The 21,238-nt window shown below is 32.1% G+C and overlaps 1 protein-coding gene, 1 long non-coding RNA gene and 1 pseudogene across 3 annotated transcripts; 2 read left to right on the forward strand and 1 right to left on the reverse strand.

The window, feature by feature from the left end:
- Positions 1-1,099: 1,099 nt before the first annotated feature.
- LOC144563313 (uncharacterized) lies at positions 1,100-11,319 on the reverse strand (annotated as a pseudogene). Its single transcript, XR_013514310.1, has 12 exons — positions 11,178-11,319; positions 10,990-11,052; positions 9,828-9,965; positions 9,145-9,247; positions 8,780-8,850; positions 8,579-8,682; positions 5,752-5,761; positions 3,339-3,363; positions 2,405-2,505; positions 1,982-2,041; positions 1,438-1,638; positions 1,100-1,310 (listed from the first exon to the last, which is right to left on the reverse strand). The product of XR_013514310.1 is annotated as an uncharacterized LOC144563313 (transcript).
- LOC144563314 (uncharacterized) lies at positions 2,500-5,001 on the forward strand. The gene is made up of 2 exons (XR_013514311.1): positions 2,500-2,614; positions 4,796-5,001. It is a non-coding gene; the product is annotated as an uncharacterized LOC144563314 (long non-coding RNA).
- Positions 11,320-16,933: 5,614 nt separating the features above from the next.
- On the forward strand, positions 16,934-20,835 carry LOC144563707 (uncharacterized). Its single transcript, XM_078313199.1, has 3 exons — positions 16,934-17,132; positions 18,086-18,226; positions 19,280-20,835. Exon 3 carries the CDS (start codon positions 19,308-19,310, stop codon positions 20,637-20,639), a length of 1,332 nt encoding a protein of 443 aa, XP_078169325.1. The 5' UTR covers positions 16,934-17,132; positions 18,086-18,226; positions 19,280-19,307; the 3' UTR covers positions 20,640-20,835.
- The last annotated feature ends 403 nt before the right edge of the window (positions 20,836-21,238 follow it).

Below are 21,238 nucleotides of genomic sequence, written 5' to 3' on the forward strand. Positions count from 1 at the left end.
TGATACGTCTACATGTGAAGATTTTAAACATTCGAATTAATTTAGTTTAAAAGCCAAGCGGTCAAAATTAGAAGGTTAATAAATTAATTTTAATGCATTCATTTTTTGAACGTATTTTGACTAATTGACTCTATGCAAAATTAATTTCAAAATTATTTTTTTTTACATGTAGACGCATCACTCGTAAAATAGGCAAGTTTCAACAGTTCGATTTCGTCATTTGAAGCCGATCGATTTGACGGGTTTTAAATTTGAGTTCACCAAAAGGCTTGATGAACTTAAGAACACCCTAGTTCTACTCACAAACATATTTTCTTTTTCATAATAGAGTATATAATATATGCTTTATTTACTAGATTAAATAAGAATATATCTAAGAAGGCCCAAGGCCCAGTTCAATAACTAAAACAATATTTAGTAGCCGAAGGCCCAAAACCCAGTTCAATAATTGAAAAATATTTGGTAGCCGACTGAATACTAAAAAGGAGGTTGAAATATTCTTCTTCACGAACGGAATATTACAGAAAAAGAGATCATTGATAAATAGTATATATGCATGTAACAATTTATTGTTTATTTATTTTTGGAACAGCTCCCAGTCAACCCTCTCTGGTCTATATTTTATTGTAAAATTTTAGATGATAAGAAACCTCTCAAATGTTCCATGAAAGGGACCTCTGAATTGGTTTACCTTATCCCCTTTAAATATTATAGAAAAATCCTTTACAAAAATAAATAATAAATAAATTCCGGATAATATTTAGTTTTACAGTCAGATTATTTTGTAGGGTTTTACGAGAAGGATTAGAATCCATTGAAACTATATTATTTTGAAAATTTTAACTATGATAAAAGATAATTTATAATTTTAAAATCCGATTTAAAAAAATGTAATCACGGTCTATATTTAACGACCTTCAATAGAGTATCAAATGACACTAAATTACATGAAACTTGAAACACAATCAATTCATAAATCCAACATGTCTATAATTTTGTTTATTATTTTTAAAAATTAATTTCGAAATGTATTATCAAACTATCGATTGTCAAGGAATTCCAACCCTTACAGAAAAATGCTGAGGTATTTCGTGAATATAAACAAGACATCTTTTTCATTGATAAAACATGATTGAACATTATTCTTACATTAATTTTGCGTACGAAAAATGACACAAATAAAATAATCCTGGAGACATCATACTAATATCTCAAGCTGTGATTGTTTCTTTAGCTTCTGACCACATAAACCATTCCAAAAATCCCGAGCTCTCGTCACCTTTTTTTCCCGGCAGTTGTAGCTCAGTTACCTTTGCATGGGTAAAAGAAAGAAGACTCATTTGAGAAAATATAATACTAGAAATAAAACAAACAGGTAAAAATAAAAAAAGTTAAGAAAAAAATATAATCATGTGCAATTCCAATTTAATTACTCACCTCAAGCCAGGAGTTACCAGAACAAGGAATCTGCAAAGCATCTCCAGAAAACAATATCTGGTCTTTGTCGTTTTTTTTTACGTCTTCATGACACACTCTTGTGCTAATTACTTTAATATCAAGCAAATCAAACCCATTATTTTTACTATTTGAAACCTGGATCTTCGCTCGGGTCCCAGGCCAACCAGCAAATGCCCGTACCTGAAATTCAGGGTTTTGTATTATTTACCAAAATCGAACAATTTAAAATATCTTCATAGGTAATGAGACTAATCAGTGCCAGTTGTGACTGTTACAAATGTTGGTTTGTGATAATTCAATTTGACCCCTAGTTATAATCAAACTTCATCAGATGTTTTCCTTTGTTGAAAACAGTACAATTTCAGCCAAGGAATAATTGTTATTTTATTAGAGAGCCCCTTGGGCTTATATAGAGTATACAACTTACAACCAAGTCCCTCGACTTCTCGATAATGTCCTTTTATCATAAGGACCCTAACAAAGCTACTAATATATAAACATACAAATACCAACAAAATCATACCTTGTTATGCAACACTGTTGCTTCTTGATCAAATAACAGCCAAGATTCTTCTGAGGTCAACTGCATGAACATCAAAGTTTGAATTAAATTTGTAAAACACAAGTCACAGTTAACACCATTACTTTCACACTTTTACCAATCAACTTTAACAAAATAGTATAGACCAACTTGATGAACTTCGTCGAAACTTGTTTTTTTTTTTTTTTTTTTTTTTTTTTGCTTCAGTTGACAAATTTAATTTTGTTGGTTCGGTTAGATTTTTTTAAACAGAATAAAATTTTGGTTTGACTGTTTTAATTCAATTTTAACCGAAACGCAGTTTGAACGCCCCTACTCCTATAGCCTAAATTAACTGTCAAAGGGGGGTAATTTTGCATTCACTAACACTAGAAACATCACATGAGGTTATAAAATAGAAAATACCATAGGAGCCAATGTAGTTTTAGAGTCATCCTGAGGTAGTGCCTTTTCTTTTGCCGATCCATCAAGAATAAAGGGGAGCTCGCGAATGAGAAGCCCAGAACCTATTAAAGAAAATATTTCGACATATTAATTAATTAGAAGAACAAATACTTTGTGGTGATGTTCCATAGTCACATCTCAGTGCACAAGAGAAACTTTTATTTAGTATAGGTTATTAATTCTAAAATAAGTTCCGAAAATAAGAAGGTTCCCTTAAAGACTGAATGATATTCACAGGAAAATTGTCATGACGGATTAAAGAAACTTTATTGGTTCTTCAATTTTTTTAGTGAGTCAACAGGATTGATGGATTCAAAACATTTTCAAAAACAAGCATTCAGAAAAGAAAAGAAATAGAATGAGATATCATTTAGATAGCCAATGAAAATTTTCTAGATGTATCTGGACACTCTATAATCTTCTTAGCAAAAGCACAGCAAACGGGAATTCGTATACTCTGCATTAACTCAAATTTTTTAGTTAAGATCTGGACCCTCTGATTTAAATTCACACTAATATTAAAGGGCCCCATGCATATAGTGTGGCCCGGATTGGCCTGAATTCTGATCGCACGGTCCGGATATAACTCAAACTGTACATTTTGCAGAGGATGTGGTTTCCAGCAAGCGGTACCCACCATTTGTCAGGTATAAATTAATGAAGTCAAAAGAATTATAAATGGTTATTTTCAAAAGCAAATAAATAGTCTTCTTTCTGTTGTTCACTTTTGAGATACTTTTAACCTTTTGGATTACCTAAAATAGGTAAGCACTGTCATCATTGAAAGAGATTTCTTATGTAGAATACAAAAGTTTCAATGGCATAAAAACCATTAAAAATAAAACAATAAACAAAAGAAAGTACAGTAACGTAATTAATAAAAGGGAAGCAGTACCTAAGTCAAACAAAATTGATAGCAACTCTGGTGCCTGCACAAAGGGCAAGTCTCATAATAAGAGCAAAAATCAAATTATGAGTATTTTCATAATAGAAGTTCATTTTGGTATTTGATCAGGGAGGCATTATTAAACACAATTTATTGCCAGAAGCCCATTTTGTCTCTAATTTTTTAATTTCAATCTCTATATCCTCTCTTATTTTCCCACCCGAATTATGTAAAAACTCCACATGAATAACAGAAATCACATATGTCAGAGACAATTTTAAGTGCTACGAGATATTTTGAGTTCATTTCTTTTGGTTTGTTATGTTGAATTTAACTCTTGTTTTTATTAGATCTGTTGGCTGGAACATACAAAGGATAAACAAATCAAATCAAACAATTCATCACGTTCAAATACATTATACACATACACTCCCACCCAGAAAACAAGAAAAGAAAAAATAAATGGCATATATTATACCTGAATATCATCATCAACTTGGATTTTTTTCATAAGCAATGACAGGCCCAGCATCTAGTGCACGAATGGTGTATGCAAGGGGTACTCCTGTTTCTGTAACACCATCCTAAAACATGAAAATTTATAAATTCTAGCAATTAACAAAGTATTTTTGAGAAGTAATTAAGTTCAATTGAAGAAAAACAAACAAAGCCAAAAAATACCTGTAATGCCCTTGGAACAGGAGCAGCACCACAATATAGTGGTAGCAAGCTTGGGTGGATATTAATTGTCCCTCAAAAATAAAGATTTAACACATAAACATACACACACCAAACGGAAAAAAACAAAACAAAAAATAAAGACAATTTGGTTGAGAACAAGAAAAGGATTAGCAGCATTCAAGTGAAATCTTAAGGACATAACGAAAGTATGCTAAAAGAAAATCCAAATTCGGTGCTAGAGTACCATATCACTTGGTTTAGTATGGCAGTATTGCTGTGCGTACTGATAAGCAGGTCAAGCACAGGCTGCTCCACAGCAGAAGGCATCAACTTTTTTCTTCCTCTATCCCTGGTAGTAACAACTGCTGCCAACTAAGAAAAAGAACTAACTCCCATTAGAATTAGACACTGATACTGATACTACAAATCATGTCATTATACCGAAACTGAAATGTTGAGAGATGAGATCCTAGTACCTTAAAAATGGCATCTGAGGCTTCTGAGGAGGCCATCAGTTTATGTAAAACCGAGGCTACTACCTGATAACATCAGTTTACTGTCAAAATGTATATTGTAAACCAAAAGCACAGATATTGAAGCTATTCATTCTATGCTCAGTCAGAGTGTAACTGAGACAGTAGAGTAGAGTAGAGTAGACCTGAGGGGAGCTGAGGAAGACGACATTCTTCTTAGCGGGGAAGGAATGGAGCGGGAACGAAGAGGAGGAGGTGGCGCAAGAGAAAAGATAATGCTCATTGCACAAGAGAAACTTTTATTTAGTATAGGTTATTAATTCTAAACTAACAGCAACCCTTTTTAGAGAAAACATAATGCTCATTAATTAATAAAAAAATAAGTTCCGAAAATGAGAAGGTTCCTTTAAAGACTGCATGATATTCACCGAGGAAAATTGTTACGACAGATTAAAGAAACTTTATTTGTTCTTCAATTTTTTAGTGAGTCAACAGGATTGAAAGATTCAAAACATTTTTATTAGAATACAAAGCTTCAATGGCATAAAAAAACCATTAAAAAATAAAACAATACACAAAATAAAGTACAGTAACATAATCAATAAAAGGGAAGCAGTACCTAAGTCGAACAAAATTAATAGCAACTCTGGTGCCTGCACAAAGGGCAAGTCTCATAATAAGAGAAAAAAAAAATCAAATTATGAGTATTTTCATAATAGAAGTTCATTTTGGTATTTTGATCATGGAGCATACCAAACACACTATTTTTTTTAATTTCAATCCTATATCCTCTCTTATTGTCCCACCCAAATTATGTAAAAACTCCACATGAATAACAGAAATCACATATGTCAGATCCCAATTTTAAGTGCTACAAGATATTTTGAGTTCGTTTCTTTTGGTTTGTTATGCTTATTTTAACTCTTGTTTTTATTAGATCTGTTGGCTGGAACATACAAAGGATAAACAAATCAAATCAAACAATTCATCACGTTCAAATACATTATACACATACACTCCCACCCAGAAAACAAGAAAAGAAAAAATAAATGGCATATATTATACCTGAATATCATCATCAACTTGGATTTTTTTCATAAGCAATGACAGGCCCAGCATCTAGTGCACGAATGGTGTATGCAAGGGGTACTCCTGTTTCTGTAACACCATCCTAAAACATTAAAATTTATAAATTCTAGCAATTAACAAAGTATTTTTGAGAATTAATTAAGTTCAAGTGATGAAAAGCAAACAAAGCCAAAAAATACCTGTAACGCCCTTTGAACAGGAGGAGCTCCACGATATAGTGGTAGCAAGCTTGGGTGGATATTAACACACACACAACTATTATAATAACAAAATTTCTTCTTGCTTCAAGTGTACACTCATAAAATTCAACTTTTGCCAAGTCATTTCAGCACATATGTCATTTCGGAGCATAATGCTTGATGTGAAAAAGAGCCTAGGGAGCCTCTCTAGACAGCTTTGAGGTGAAACTCAGTGGGTTATCAGGTGTGAGCAGGCGCCACCAGGACCGATTAAGAGCACCAGTTGTGCGGCCCCATGAGGAGCCCGAGGCGGTTGTGGATTGTGATAACACATGGGCTGGGTTTCCTTCGGAGCTCCTTAGAGAAGTGGTGCGGCGGCTGGAGGAGAGCGAGGACATGTGGACCAGTTGCACTACGTACGGACCACTCAGCTAACCAATTTAAATAGCTCACACACACACACATATTAGTTTAGCTCTCACAAATCATACTGTTAAGTCAAATTGACTTAAAATCTGAATTCAAAATTCAAATGATCCGTGACCCCAAAGTGAGATAATAAGAATTTCAATAGTTTGAAAAATTAGCGGAAACAGCAGCCTGGAATCAATAGCATTGAGATCAAAATAATAAACACATAAAATCAGAACGTCAAAAGTCAAACTATAAGATAACAACCGAGTTAGTGATCGACACTACAAAATAATACAACCAACATCCTAAAAGTATCACCGTCTAATAAAATAAAAACCACAAAATGTAATTCAAACTCAATTCTATGTGAAACAAAAACTAGAAAAGATGAACTTGACAAAAAAAGTTAGTGATCTCTACACCCTTATTTGTATTTTTCAATTGCTCCTATCTCAAGTGCTCCACATATTTCATACATCTCAATCATGAAGTTAAGATTCATGTTCTCAATATGATGAAGAAAAGCGTATGACTCACTTGCAAGCTGAGAACTCTACAAAACAAATAATTTATAAAAATATAAATTATAATTTCTTAAAAAAACCTTTAAAACTATAACTATTTAATAATTTAATTAAAATGATTAATTACTTACAATTATATTTGGAGGTCTCAATTCTTTAAAATGCTTGATAGAATTGCGCACTATACGCACAAGGCTCCATGGATCTTCGTCATATGGATTTTTCGTTACCATCTCACTTTTTAGTTGTCTTTTTCTAATTTCATCATCAGTTTTCCATTTAATATCACTCTTATCGAAATAAATTTTGTTACCAAATTCCATAACTAACTCTAGGTACATCCGTTTTCAAAGTCACCATAAAAATTAATCGCCGAGTGTGCCATTGCATTCAACAGCCTATACAATAAAAATATTTTTCTTTAGTAAAGTTATATTTAGGTTTTCTTTAGAAGACTTACGATTATGGCAACTTTTATAAGTAAAGACAACTAATGGTGACTTTGAAAAACGGATGTACCTAGAGTTAGTTATGAAATTTGGTAACAAAATTTATTTCGATAAGAGTGATATTAAATGGAAAACTGATGATGAAACTAGAAAAAAGACAACTAAAAAGTGAGTTGGTAACGAAAAATCCATATGACGAAGATCCATGGAGCCTTGTGCGTATAGTGCGCAATTCTATCAAGCATTTTAAAGAATTGGAACCCCCAAATATAATTGTAAGTAATTAATCATTTTAATTAAATTATTAAATAGTTATAGTTTTAAGGGTTTTTTTAAGAAATTATAATTTATATTTTTATAAATTATTTGTTTTGTAGAGTTCTCAGCTTGCAAGTGAGCCATACGCTTTTCTTCATTATATTGAGAACATGAATCTTAACTTCATGATTGAGATGTATGAAATATGTGGAGCACTTGAGATAGGAGCAATTGAAAAATACAAATAGAGGTGTGGAGATCACTAACTGTTTTTGTCAAGCTCATATTTTCTAATTTTTGTTCCACATAGAATTGAGTTTGAATTACATTTTGTGGTTTTTATTTTATTAGACGGTGATACTTTTAGGATGTTGGTTGAATTATTTTGCAGTGTCGATCACTAACTCGGTTGTTATCTTATAGTTTGACTTTTGACGTTATGATTTTATGTGTTTATTATTTTGATCTCAATGCTATTGATTCCAGGCTACTGTTTTCACTAATCTTTTAGACCATTGAAATTCTTATTATCTCACTTTGGGGTCACGGATCATTTAAATTTTGAATTCAGATTTTAAATCAATATGACTTAACAATATAACTTGTGAGAGCTAAACTAATGTGTGCGTGTGTGCGTGTGTGCGTGTGTGTGTGTGTGAGCTATTTAAGTGCGAGCTATTTAAACCAATTGAGCTTTTTTGCCATCTCTATTCATAGTTTTCAACACTTCTCCTATATTGCACAACAGATTAACATATTAGTTTTTTACTTATAAAAGTTGCCATAATCGCAAGTCTTCTAAAGAAAACCTAAATAATCGAAAATAAAAACAGAGGAATGAAGAGAAAACAAAATACTAAGTAAAACTACTAGGAGAATAATGGAGATGTCCAATTCTCACACAGACTGATGATGTCAAATAATAGAAACAAACTCTCTCTCTGACTGATAACTACTTCAGACCTTTTATTGTAGTTAGTTTTTACATTTACTATAGTTACATGTATCACCTTGGAGGCTATAAATATAGAGCAATGTAAACAGTGTGATAATAAGAAAGAAACATATCAAAATTGTTCTTCTTATTCCAATTTTAAGTGCTACAAGATATTTTAGAGTTCGTTTCTTTTGGTTTGTTATGTTGAATTTAAGTAAAGAAAAAAAAAATGGCATATATTATACCTTATGGAATCGTCAACTTGGATTTTTTCATAAGCAATGACAGGCCCAGCATCTAGTGCATGAATGGTGTATGCAAGGGATACTCCTGTTTCTGTAACACCATCCTAAAACATGAAAATTTATAAAATCTAGCAATTAACAAAGTATTTTTTAAAATTGATTAAGTTCAAGTGATGAAAAACAAACAAAGCCAAAAAATACCTGTAATGCCCTTTGAACAGGAGCAGCACCACGATATAGTGGTAGCAAGCTTGGGTGGATATTAACTGTCCCTGAAAAATAATGATTTAACACACATAAACATACACACACCAAACGGAAAAAACATAAAACAAAATAAAATTAAAGGCAATTTGGTTGACAACAAGAAAAGGATTAGCCGCATTGAAGTGAAATTTTAAGGACATAACGAAAGTATGTTAAAAGAAAATCTAAATTTGGTGCTAGAGTGCTATATCACTTGGTTCAGTATGGCTGTATTGCTGTGCGTTCTCATAAGCAGATCGGCAACTAAACATGACAGCATTTGTTAAATCTAAGATATATTGAAATACAAGAATACTGACCACATAGTGGAATATTCAGAAACCTCTGAGGTAATATATTTCCATACGCTGCCGTTATACAAAGATCGGGGTTAAGTCCCTTCAAATCTGAAAGAAAATCTGCCTACAGCAAAAGCACAAACTATCAAATTTCAAGGTAATCGCTATGTATCTTCTGGAAGTGCAATCGGTACCAGGCAGTAGCAGCACAAGCTCTGCTAATAATTGCGCATTTTTATTTCTTAAGACCAACTACCTTATTTACAAGGAAAAACAAAACAGTTTGACGATTATCGCTCTCATTATATAGTTTGTTTACCAGGTTTGTGAACTCAATAACAGTCAGCACCAACATTTTGGTTTCCCAGCAGTAACAAAATATGAATAAGACTCATATGTGGTTCGCGAAGCAATTACAGTCTTCCTAATCCGATACAGCTGAAATGTGCTCTGAATTTTACACAAGAAATCAAATTTCTTCCCTGTATCCCTTTTCCCCCAATAATTTGAGTGTTTATCATTCTCTTTGAAATAGATTTAAAAATCACAAACTCCGTTTTTGACAAAGTAACTAAACAAAAAAAGCCAACAGAGACTCTTTTGTCTGGGAAATTAATTATTACACAAATAACATCTAATTTGATCCATCAAAAGTTAAGTAAGGATCACACAAATAATAGATGAATATACGTTTGATTTGATACCTCCCCTGCTCGCTCAGGTGTGAAAATGAGTTCTTGAGGGAACCCTTGGACAAGTGCAAGCTGCGCCACAGCAGAAGGCATCAACTTTTTTCTTCCTCTATCCCTGGTAGAAGGGGGCTGTGTAACAACTGCTGCCAACTAAGAAAAAGAACTAACTCCCATTAGAATTAGACACTGATACTTACTTTCTAAACCTAGTTTTGTTTCAGTCATTACTGATAGTGTGAATACTGGTCAGATTACAGTACCTGATATTGGTAGACAAGTTTTGGCTATTGCAGATTCAAGCAAGGTTGTCTTGCCTGAGTCTCATCAAATTAAGGACTTAGATAATTTAAATGGTTAAGTTTTTAAATTGGAATGCTAGAGGATTAGGATCATCAGTAAAAAGAAGATATTTGAGTGATTTACTTAGAGATAATAAAATAGAGATTGTTTGTATTCAGGAGACTAAAAAGGAAGTTTTTCATGAAAGAACTTTCAGATCATCGAGTAATTATATTACTCAATGGGTTTTTAAACCTTCTACATTACTCAATGGGTTTCTAAACCTTCTACTGGTGCTTCAGGAGGTTTAACTTTTGGATATAATGATTCATTATTCTCATTGATTGTCTCTGATGTTAGACAATTTTCTATTACTTTAAATTTTAGAAATAAAACTGATAATTTTGAGTGGCATTTTACCACTGTCTATTGACCTTTAACATCTGAATCTCGAAGAGATTTCCTTCAGGAATTAAATGATATTAATAATTTAGGTGTTGATGCTTGGCTTATTATGGGAGATTTTAATATGATTAGAAGAAGGAATGAGACAACTGGTTTATCTTTTAATCATGTACTTAAAAATGCCTAATAATAGTAGTTGTTAGTTTGATTAGTGTTTTTTGCAGGGTCTGTTATGCATAATTTCTTTAGTGAACTGTTAGAGGTTGTTCTGTTTAGTTTTTGTTGATATTTTGGTGATATGGATGTAAGAACAGATGTAAACTTTGGTATTTGATTTTGGTACCTATTTTAGGTACCAAATCAGGTACTGTTTGGATTTCAATATGAAATCGGTGGTAAATACCACTATTATTAAAAAAAAATAGACACTGATACTACAAAGCATGTCATTATTCCAAAACTGAAATGTTGCGAGATGAGATCCTAGTACCTTAAAAATAGCATCTGAGGCTTCTGAGGCGGCCATCAGTTTAAGTAAAACCGAGGCTGATACCTGATAACATCCAATAAAAACACAAATACTGTCAAAATGTATATCGTAAACCAAAAGCACAGATATTGAAGCTATTCATTCTATGCTAGGTTAGGTCAGAGTGTAACTGAGAGAGTAGAGTAGACCTGAGGGGAGCCGAGGAAGACGACATTCTTCTTAGCGGGGGAGGAATGGAGCGGGAACGGAGAGGAGGATGTCGCGCCGGCGCTGCAGCTACAGAGGAAGCGCCGGAGCATTGCCGGATTGAAGAGTAGAGAAGAACTGAGGAGGGAGTTCCTATTTCTCTTTCTTGTGCGTTGCGCCTAATCCGATCAGATCCGGTCCGGTTCACAAAACCCGGACCGAATTCGCATCTCGAGTGAATTTGTGTTAAATCTGGACCATTCAAATCCTTTCTGCACGTCTCAAATTACGAATTCACATCCTCCCCGTACCGTAAAAGTGAATATTTTAGAATTAGTGGATCCGAACCGTTGTTTTAACCTTACACGAATCACAAAGCCCAAATAATACTACCCTACTTAAGGGTGTAAACGGTCAGATACGAATCAGATAGTTGTCAAACCGTATTCTTATTCGTTATAATTTTTCAGATATAGATATAAATACGGATAGTCTCGGATATGAATATTATAATTTTTCAGATATGGATATAAATACGGATAGTCTCGGATACGAATATAAATACGGATAGTATTGGATACGGATATCAATATAATTTGGATAATTAAAAATAAATTATTGATGTACATTCTAGTAAAGAGAAACATCTAAATATATATTTTTCATTTATAAATTAAATCTAATATTTTTCATAATAAATTTGTTGGTTACAACATATATATTGTATTATCAAAATAATAGTCACTAATTATGTCATAATGTTAAATGGTTCATCATAATATATATGTATATGCAGTTTATAAATTATTGATATATATATATAGTTTAATAAATAAATTTAATAATATAGAGTGTCTTTATTGTGGTTCAGTGATATAAACGGTCAGTACAGATAATTACGGATAGTTAAAAATCAAACTGTATTCTTATTTATTATATTTTTTGGATACAGATACAGATAGTTTTAGATACAAATTTGATAATTTGAGTAATTTTTCGGATTAAAATTAAGACGAAATCCGATAATATTCGATCCGTTTACGGCCCTACCACTGCGCCATCTCTTAATATATAGGCAACATATTGAGTTAATCTGGTCTGTCCGTTTAAATTTGCTCGAGTCCAAATTCTAGTGTTGCTCGCATCGGTCCTTATAATTTCATTTTTATAGTTTGTTTAAAAAAATATTTAGAAAAGTTGGGTCACATTATTCAAATGTTTTTTTTTTTTTTTTTAATGTGAAATAGTTATTCGGGATTCGAACAAGTAATCACTCACTAGAAATTTGTTACAAAAATATATTTTATTGGCACTGCATCATTTAATGTGACACTTAATTTGTATCAGGGTAGATGTAAGATCTAATTAAGGATGACTAAGTCACTTTTATAATTTAAATTTTTTTAATTACGTATATAGAAATTTAATTAGATTTTATTTTATTTTTTAATATTATGTATAGACTAATTTTTTTAATAAATAATAAATATTTAGTTGTAGTTTAGTGGTTAAAATTTTATTTTGTGATTGAAAGAACTTGAGTTATAATCTCTACATTTTATATTTTAGCTACATATTTTAAAAAAAAAATAATTCTACCCTTGAGTTGCATATGATTTCTTTATTATTGTCACTTGTCGGTAAACCCAAGGTTAGATCAAACACACAATTTTTATAATTCTTAGTCAGTGTTGATTGGCCTGAAACAAAGCCTTTCTAATGTTCGAATTTGAATTATCTGTATTACTGCAGAGATCTAATCCGAACTGTTCTTTTAATCTGGCACAAATTTTAAAGGAGACCTCTATAGTCTAAATAGGCATTGAATTGAATTTGGTCTGATTAAGAGTAAACCTGAACCATAAAGTTGTGAACCCCACCATACGGTACTACAGAGGATACTTAATGCTCTGATATCAATTGTTGAGCACTAAATGCTCTAATAAAGAAGTAACCAAATAAATGGAGAATTACATAAGAAATTAAGACAATAAGCAAGCAAGCACAACAAATTAGAGATGACACATAAGATTTTACTTGAAAACACTTTTAGAAAAAAACTACGAAAACACACGATACAAATTCACTAAATCAAAAAGTCTTACTAATACAAAAAAATTAGAATTCTTAATAGCACTCTTTCATACACTCTTATAACTTTTAAAAAGAAGAGAGCAGATTCTAGATAAGACTAAGTAAAGAGGCAATAGAGGCAGACAAAAGCAGCTCAATCAAAAAACAATGAAAAATGACTTGGCTCCACTTCTCTGGAACTTTCGGCTGCTACTTTATTGGAATTAATTAATTACCAAGCACCATCGGTGCTATGTTTTCTACCGATAGGAAAAGCAAAATTAAAGCGCCTTTAATTAACAGCAACGGTTTTTGCTTTTGAGTTGGCCGATCGATGCAGGAACTAAACAGCTGCTTCAATTGAGATAACCAAAATCATTTGCATCGGTTAACTTGAATACTGATGGAAAAGCATCAACGGCATCGGTCTTGTCTTCTAGCCGATGACAAAGGCAAAACTGATCACTGGACCCGTTAATTGTCTTCAAACCAACAATACATAATCCTTATTCCATATCCTACATGAAACAACAGAATAGCAATGTTCTTATTCAGAATAGTCGATTAATTGCTTTGAATCGAGAATAGCTCCGCTATTCCTAATAACAGTTATTCATCCAAACGCAAGTAGCAGCTTCTGCTACTTTTTCAAAAAAAAGAAAGTTATTCATCCAAACGTTCCGCGCTTCATGAATTAAAAATTACTCTGTCAAAAATTCGAATATGAAGTCTATGATTAATTAAAAAGGCTGCATGAAGAATATTTGGAGGGAGAGTTTGCAGAAATAGTTGTCTAGTTATCTATTTAATTATTATTTAAAAAAAATTAAAAAGTAGAAATTGAAATAACATTCGTTGTTAGCAACAAAGCTTCCATCGAACTAAATCAGTCTACGACAAATCATTAAAATAATTTAAATTATAAAGTCATTCAACTGAACTGTATTGTTATTAAATTAAAGCATAATTTGTCGTATATTGTTTGAAATTCAGTCGGAACTGGTTGAAAATTACTTAATTATTAATTTTTTTGGTTTAACATTTAGTCGACATCTATTTAAATAAACTAAATTAATCGAACATCAGGGGCGGATCCACATGGTCCCAGGGAAGACAACTGCCTCCTGGATTTTGAGTTTTAGTGGACATCAAGACGTTTCAATTGACTTGCTCCCCTTCTGAATTTCTTTTTGCTCCCCTCTGAATATTTGATTTGTAATGGAGGCGTCTAATTGTCCACAGTCTTTTGTCCACCATTTGTCCACAGCTTTGACTTGCGCGAATACTGTAAAATTACTTCTACATGCTGTATAATTATACAATATATCACATAAAATATATCACTTAATCACAAAACATCCAGCAACTATTTGAAGTGGTCCCATGATAGTTAGAAAAGGATTGCAACTTGCACAACAGGACAAAATAAATGTACTTTCAAACTGTACTTTCGGAAATTACAGTTATAGGAAGTTATTGGCAGTTAGAGTTAGTTATTAGCGGTTATTAGCACTGGGTTGAATCTTGTATACTGTAAAATTGAATATTGTATACTGTAAAATTGAATATTGTATACTGTAAAATTGAATCTTGTATACTGTAAAATTAAATCTTGTATACAGTAAAATTTTCAATTGAATCTTGTATACTGTAAAATTGAATCTTCTACACAGTAAAATTTACAACTGAATCTTGTATACTGTAAAATTGAATCAGCAGAACTGTAAAATTGAATCTTGTATACAGTAGAATTTTCAATTGAATATTGTTCAGATGAGTAAGAAGCATTTCTATCATCTTTTTCTTTCAGATTTTCACAAGATGAATACTGTAAAATTATAATATGAATACTGTAAAATTACAAGATAAATACTGTAAAATTAACAAATCAATACTCCATATCGCCTTTCTATCATCTCTTTCCTTCATATTTCCACAAGATGAATACTATAAAATGACAAGATGAATACTGTAAAATTAACGGGGCAATACTATAAAATTAACAGATTAATACTCCATATCGCCTCTCTATCATCTCTTTCTTTCAGATTTTCACAAGATGAATACTGTAAAATGACAAGATGGATACTGTAAAATTAACAAGGAAATACTGTAAAATTAATAGATTAATACTCCATATCGCCTCTCTATCATCTATTTCTTCCAGATTTTCACAAGATGAATACTGTAAAATGACAAGATGAATACTGTAAAATTAACGGGGCAATACAGTAAAATTAACAGGGCAATACAGTAAAATTAACAGATCAATACTCCATATCGCCTCTCTATCATCTCTTTCCTCCAGATTTCATTTGAAATGCTAGATCTGTTATTGCATACAACGAAAACAACAAATTCAACAGAAATAACTTACTAGATTTGAATTTTGCCGTGCTCTTCAACAAAAACAACTTCTATTCGATCGCGCTCCACGATTGAAGGTTCCATTGCGATAATGTATAAAAAACGAGACCGAGTCAGTAATCTCAATTAAAATCGACATTGCAAAGGAAAAATGAATCAGAGAAGGTAAATACAAAAAAACAACAATTACGATTTTGTTGCCGTCGCGGCCAATCCAGATTTTTTTTCCGATCCGATCCGATCAAAGATGAAAAATGTCATAAGCAAATTATATAAGAAAAAATAAATAAAAAAGTTACAGATTATTATAGGAAAAAGAAAAAAGTTACAAATTGAAGAAAGCGGACAAATTGAAAAATCGGAGCAAATATTAGTTCCAATCTTTTTTTGAGTAAAGAATAAGAGATCGGAGCAAATTGAAGAAAAAAGTTTCAATCCTTTTTTGAGTAAAGAATAAGAGATCGGAGAAAAAAGTTACCGATTGAAATCGCCTCAGAAAGGAAATCGCCTCAGAATTGAAATCGCCTCAGAAAAGAAATCGCCTCAGCTTTACGGAGAAGAAATCGCCTAAAAAATTTAAGATATCGGAGAAGAAATCCTTTTTCAGATATCGATTTTTAGATTCAGAAATTTTTATCTCTGTAAAGTAAGAAAGTAATATCGGAAAGAAATCGCCTCAGTTGATCGGAGAAGAAATATTTTGAAAATGAGATTCAAAAGGGAATAGAGGCACGGAAGGAAGGTTAAATAGGCGGAGTAAGTGGTTAGAAGTGGGGACCGGTGTCCGTTAAAATTAGTTAAACACGGGGTGGATAGCGCTGTGGACAAATGGTGGACAGAAGGCTGTGGACAAAAACCTTTTCTCATTAAAGAATCAGAAATTACAAGTCAGAGTATTGGAAAGTATAAGTTAAAACAATGTTTTTTTTATCGAGTATCTAATTAGTTAATGAATTTAAATTAAATTAGCTATTTAAATTCAATTTGATATTTTTTTGCCACTCTAACGAAAATTCTAAATATGTCCCTCTGACTGTAACTGACATTATTAAGTGAATCATAAAAAGAATATATATCAGGCGCCATCAGATCCCGTCTTTAGCAATAATATTATATCTCTGAAAGCAACTTGGCACTTTAAAATATCTCTGAAAGCAACTTGGCAATAATAATATATCTCTGAAAGCAACTTGGCAAGGAGTATTAATTAATTTTCAAATTTAAGGTACAAACACATATGTGAATAAGGAGACAGAGTTCTTTTCTTGGATTCCATTTTCATGGAATATATATATATATATAGCTAGGTTTCTTTAACTAAGATGCATTGTCTAATTGGAGTGAGAAAAAGGCAGGGAGAGAATCCATATGTACTATACATCTTCAAGCAATACCAATCCTACTTGCTTGGACATATTGCAGTTAATTAATTACCATATAAGATTTTCAACCTTAACTAGGTGTTTTATCGTGCCCTAATAAAATAAACTACAAAGACAGTCGTCCTCTCCTCCTTGGTACTTCTCTCTACATATTTTTCTATTTAATTATAAACATATTTTATTTAATACTAATTCTTATTAATTTTTCCAAATCATAATTGGAATACCCATATCTTAGTGGATCGATCTGTTTGTAAATTGTTTGTTAATTGTTGTGAATTCATATCCATAGTGTGCATATATTTTGTTTCTTTTTTCTCTATTTTTAGAGATGATGCATAGTAATTAGTTAATTACTAATATTTAATTTCCGTTGAATTAGTGTAGATCATTTTAAGATTGAATGATGATTTGATTTCTAGTTTAATTTCAATCTTTAGTATCTAATTAAGAGTGGAAAAGCTGGCTCTACTTTTGGTAAATTCATTCTTGCGCATGCAATTCCCTTACATTAGTTTGACAGATCTGGAAATAGTCCAAATGTATGTAATTAGTGGCTTTTTGTTAGGTCTCACAGTGGAAGAAAAAGATTATCTCCTAGAACATCATATTGATATAATGTGTATTCAAGAAACCAAAAAGGATTCCGTTCTAGAACCCTTTATCCGAATTTTGAACACACGATTTCCCAACATAGGGTTATCATGTGGCACTAGACTAAATGCTCGTTCTTTGAATGCTTGACTTAACACTAAATTAATTCTCAAATTTATAAATTTGACATGTAAACACATGTATCACTCGTGAATTTGACCGGTTTCAACGATTTGAGTTAGTCGTTTGAAGTATATCGGATATGTATTTTAGTTAAGCTTATGATGAACACTTTAATGGTTCAAAATACTATAGGTGTTTGTATTTAGATTTCCACCAACGTGTAATTGCTTTACGATTTATCTTGTTCAGTCCAAACTTTTTTCAATATTGAACCGAAGATAGAGTATAAATTTATAGGAAAATGAAGTATAATAAAGAAAAATGTAAGGGACCTTTCTGACCCTACATATACAATTGTCCGATATATACAGCTCGCTACACGGAGAGACTTCAAATGCGTAGAAGAGGATCTGGGTAGTCTTCTCTTGAAAATCTCCGAAGTTTTCTAATTCACATCCTCAGCATTTGGATCGAGAGCCACAGAGACGAAGACAGGCCTCCTCTCCTCTTTGGTACTTATATATACATTTTCTCTCTAATTCTCAGCATCATAATTTTTAGTTAATAACACAATTTGGGAAAAAAAAAGAGGAAAATAGTATTAACATTTATAAGTTGTATATATTTTACATACTAAAATGTGGCTGAAGTTGTATATATCTGATATACTGATTAATTACATATATTAGATTTTTATCCCATATTGACCTTTGTTATTTAAGTGGCAATTATCTACGAAGTTTTCTTTTAAGTATATGTTGTTTTATCTAGGATGTCAGTGAAACCTTTTCATATATCCGTTTACCTGGTCCATATCGTATTTGATAAAGCGGGTATGATTGAGTAAAAAAAAAAATAATTAATTTAACAATTATGGGCATGGGTAAGAATTTTTTTTGTTAACTTATCGAATAAAGATATTGATAAGATTTGTTTCATACTCATTAGAGGGTAATTAATAAAATAAAATTATCTATGAATTTTTTTGTTGTTGTTGTACATATAACTATATAATTTTTATTATTATGATTACATTGATTATACAAAATGTTATATAGTATTGTTTTTGTAAATTATGGTAAAATTAATTTGTCCAACATTTTATATCGTTTTATTTTGATATAAAATTTACATCATTTCAATTAATTAATAATTTACATTTTAAATAATGTTATAAAGATAATAATATTTGTATTTAATATAAATATTTATTTGTTATATTTGTTAATTAAATTATATAAGCTATCAATTTATTTGATAGTTAAATATTATTTGTTTGGTATCCGTTATCTTAATGGATAAGTGTAGGATATGTGTAAGGTTAATACTTAACGATAAGGGTAATTGTGTGGATAAGACTAATTTTATATGGATATAAAATACCCTCATCGGTCCGTAGTTTTACCTTTATAAATTGATTGGTTTTTTACGTGAAAGCGACAAATTATCTAATGAAGCCATAACTTTTAATTAACCTGGATATGGTTTTGCCATGCTTCGATCTTAGATTAACATCCGTATGTATTAATTAATTCAATATTTAATCACGTTTCACATTATTTCAGAACATCTTGTTTGTGGATTAATCGAGAAATGAATGATTTGCAAGAACCGGTAGATGAGTGGGTTGTGGAGATGGAAGGTCGACTAGAGAACCCGGATATATTCCTCCGGGCATCAAACATTGAAGAATATCCATCAATATTTGGTAATTGGCAACGTTGGGATGATTTTGGGGCCTCTTTCATTCCTAAAACCAATAAGTGGCAACTTGTTGCATGTATGACGCACTGGTTTGGTCTCAACTTAAAATCATACTATGAATACATGCAAGGGAAGGTAGATCGAGCCTGGAGCCACTATCATGGGGTCGATGAACAATTTCATACTGCTGAAAATAGCAAACGTTTCATAGAACACCTACTGGTCAGTAGTTGCTTCTTAGTACTTGGGATGGTTTACGTAACAAACAATGAAGGGTACAGAGAGGTTATTATGGATGAAATAGCTAACCAAACTAGTTTTCCAATAACGTATACAGACTTTAGAAATTTATTTAACTTTTTACAAGATATAACGAAGATCCGACTTTACATGATAACCATGAACTACCAAATACCTTGGTTTGTTCTCGAAGCCGTATGTACAGAGCTTTCCAACATAGGCAACCTTTTACATATCCCAATCCACAAATTTGCACTCACATGCCTTCCAAAAATGCCGAGAATGCACCCGTCTAAAGAGGATGATGGTACAGTTCCTAAAGGTGGCTTCAAACATCTACTACACATCTTCCATTGGTCTCGAACCCTCAATGGGAAGTATACTCCAAATCGAGCTAATAAGGTGATGGCCCACTTCCATATACCTAGTGTAACAGAATTGCAATTATCTCAAACAGTTTTCGTAAAGGATGAGGGCGACTCCATTGATGTGTGTTACTCTGACAACAGGAGGGTTTCTGGAGTGATGCAATTAGCACCCTTGCACCTTTGGAAATACAGCACTCAACTCTATGAAAGTCTTTTAATATTTGAAGATCGTTGCTTGCTTATCTTTGAGCGGCCCTTCACGGCCTATGTTGCATGCATGGCGTGCTTCTTAAAGACAGAATTAGATGTCAGAGTATTGCGAGAAAATGGTGTCATCCCAAGCACAAGTTTAGACGACAAGGATGTTTTGCATTTTGTACAAAAATTGAAAACTTTTGTTTCCGGTAAATTCTATATGCCAGAAGAGCTGGCTTTTTTGGAGAAGAACGTGATGGCACATCATAAAAAAAGTGTTAATAGATTAATTGGAGAGTTCAAGAAACGCTACTGCTCCGATACATGGATAATTATCTCCGTCATTGCCGGCATTTTATTGTTTGTCCTTACTTTTATTCAAACCATATATGGTACTCTTAGCTACTACAAACAATGATTGCACTAATTAAGCTAAGTATACACCTATATTTTTACATCATCTTGTATCCTTTTCTTTTTTTCGTAATATAATGTATGGAATTTAAATTATGTGCGGACCAGTGGTTTATTTTTATTCAACTAATTATGTTGTTTGTTGTGACATTCTGTATGTTTTGTAATAAAAATTCAATGTAGTTCATTTGTCATTTTTACCTTTGCTCTCGTTGTACCATATAATTATTTCACCTCACAAACAACTTATTAAACTATACAAGTATGTATGGATCTTTCTTTATGAAAATTGAACTTTTCTTATGAGGACATACAATTCCTCCCGAATCCTGAGTGTTTCTTCAAACTCGATCACTCTGCGTTGATGGTATCATCGTAGGTCAACTTAGCGCCCACGAGTTTGCTATTAAAGGTGAAATCCTTAAAGAAATCCTCCGATGAGGTTTCCTCTCTCTCTCTCTCTCTCTCTCTCTTAATGAAAGTTCTGCAGAGGCTGTAAAGTCGTAGGACTTTTTCATAGCCAGCTACGCTACATATTAAAGGTGAACTTAGTTCCGACGAGTTTGCTATATATTAAAGGTGAACTTTTTCTTCTCTTTCTCT

This window comes from Carex rostrata, chromosome 12, assembly GCF_964058835.1.
Source record: "Carex rostrata chromosome 12, lpCarRost1.2, whole genome shotgun sequence".
Lineage (NCBI taxonomy): Eukaryota > Viridiplantae > Streptophyta > Magnoliopsida > Poales > Cyperaceae > Carex > Carex rostrata.